This window comes from Austrofundulus limnaeus, unplaced genomic scaffold (assembly GCF_001266775.1).
Source record: "Austrofundulus limnaeus strain Quisiro unplaced genomic scaffold, Austrofundulus_limnaeus-1.0 Scaffold675, whole genome shotgun sequence".
Classification (NCBI taxonomy): domain Eukaryota; kingdom Metazoa; phylum Chordata; class Actinopteri; order Cyprinodontiformes; family Rivulidae; genus Austrofundulus; species Austrofundulus limnaeus.
Genome location: NW_013953077.1, coordinates 108,353 through 109,678, shown reverse-complemented (window position 1 = coordinate 109,678; position 1,326 = coordinate 108,353). Strand labels below are relative to the sequence as shown.

The following is a 1,326-nucleotide window of genomic DNA, read 5'->3' as shown; positions in this document are numbered from 1 at the left end:
CTCCACTAAAGTATAAATAACCAACATTACTACTTAAGTAAAGTAACAAAGTATTTGTACTTAGTTACTTGACACCTCTGGTTTTAAACTTAATTTAATTTCAGGAAATCCTCTAACGACCCAAAATTCGGAGTTTTAGGACCCACAGTGGGGTCTTAACCCCAATTTGCTGTAGATGAAACCTTAAAGTGCATGTGACATAAAATGTTTGTAAGAAACACGAATGCATTTTTGGAAAGACAACATTATTAACATATTATGAAAGAAATTTCACTGAATAGCTGTTGAGATATTTGCATGTGAAGCAACAGGAAATGATGTCAAAGAGGAATGTCTGCATGTAAATGTTTAAAAAAGTAAATGTTGCCAATTATTTTAATATTTCAGATGAATTACAGTCATCCTATTTACAATATGTTTACATGTTTAAGACCTCAGAAAGGTTGATTTAAGACATTTTAAGGCTAATCAAGGCCTTATTTTGGATTGATGAATTCAAGGCCTTTTAAGACTTTTAAGGATCTGCAGGAACCCTGTTTAAGCCTCAATAAAATCTTGATAAGATCTTTCCGTGGTGGTTGCGTACCTTTCATGTCTTCAAAGGTCGGAGCAGGGATGGGTTTTTTGGGCGGACCAAGCTTCCTAGTTAGCTCTCGCAAACGGTTGTAGGTGAGAGGAGGTTTCCCGTCGTTTTCCTCAATCAGCCTGTGAGCAAAGACCACCAAAGTAAAATACAGGAGAACGAAAAAAAACTACAAATAAACACTGCAGACATGCTGACGCGTACCTATCTATGTCATAAAGGGTATGGGAGATTCTGTAGATGACGCTCACTCCGTGTTGTTCGGCCAGGGTGGTCACCGTTTTGTCTCGGATCAGACTGTAGGGCTCTGTGTCGTACTCGTACGTCAGCAGTGTCACCTTCCACTTGTTGAACAGTTTGGGGAACACATCTTCAGGCTTCCCCCTCAGGACGAACAGCCTGAAGGAGACAAACACACCAGGGAGAGTTTAGTTCAGCCCATGGAGGTTCTTTAAGGGATCACTGATTAGTTGTAACATTAGACTTTATTTGATAAACGTATATTTTAACTGTAAAATAAAGACTGTAAAATACTGTAGGCTGTTCAGTTTGTTTCATTTTTAAAATAAAAATTTAAAAATATATTACACGAACGTGGCCATTTTATTTACATGCAAAGCATTCTGGGTAAATGATGACATCAATTAGGTCCTCGGTGCGAGACTGCTAGCGAGCTATATCCACCCTGAAGGTTAATCTTGGACAATATCTGATGATCGACTCTTTTAAATGAAACCAGAGAG

At 38.2% G+C, this 1,326-nt stretch overlaps 1 protein-coding gene across 1 annotated transcript in view; it reads right to left on the bottom strand.

Moving 5' to 3' along the window:
* The window catches only part of cry5 (cryptochrome circadian regulator 5), a 10,393-nt gene that overhangs the window by 5,290 nt on the left and 3,777 nt on the right, over positions 1-1,326 (bottom strand). The window contains exons 3-4 of the mRNA XM_014027702.1: positions 788-982; positions 587-705 (exon numbers count right to left, since the gene is read on the bottom strand). Of these exons, the coding sequence (XP_013883156.1) occupies positions 587-705; positions 788-982 (314 nt within the window). The remainder of the gene's footprint in view (positions 1-586; positions 706-787; positions 983-1,326) is intronic.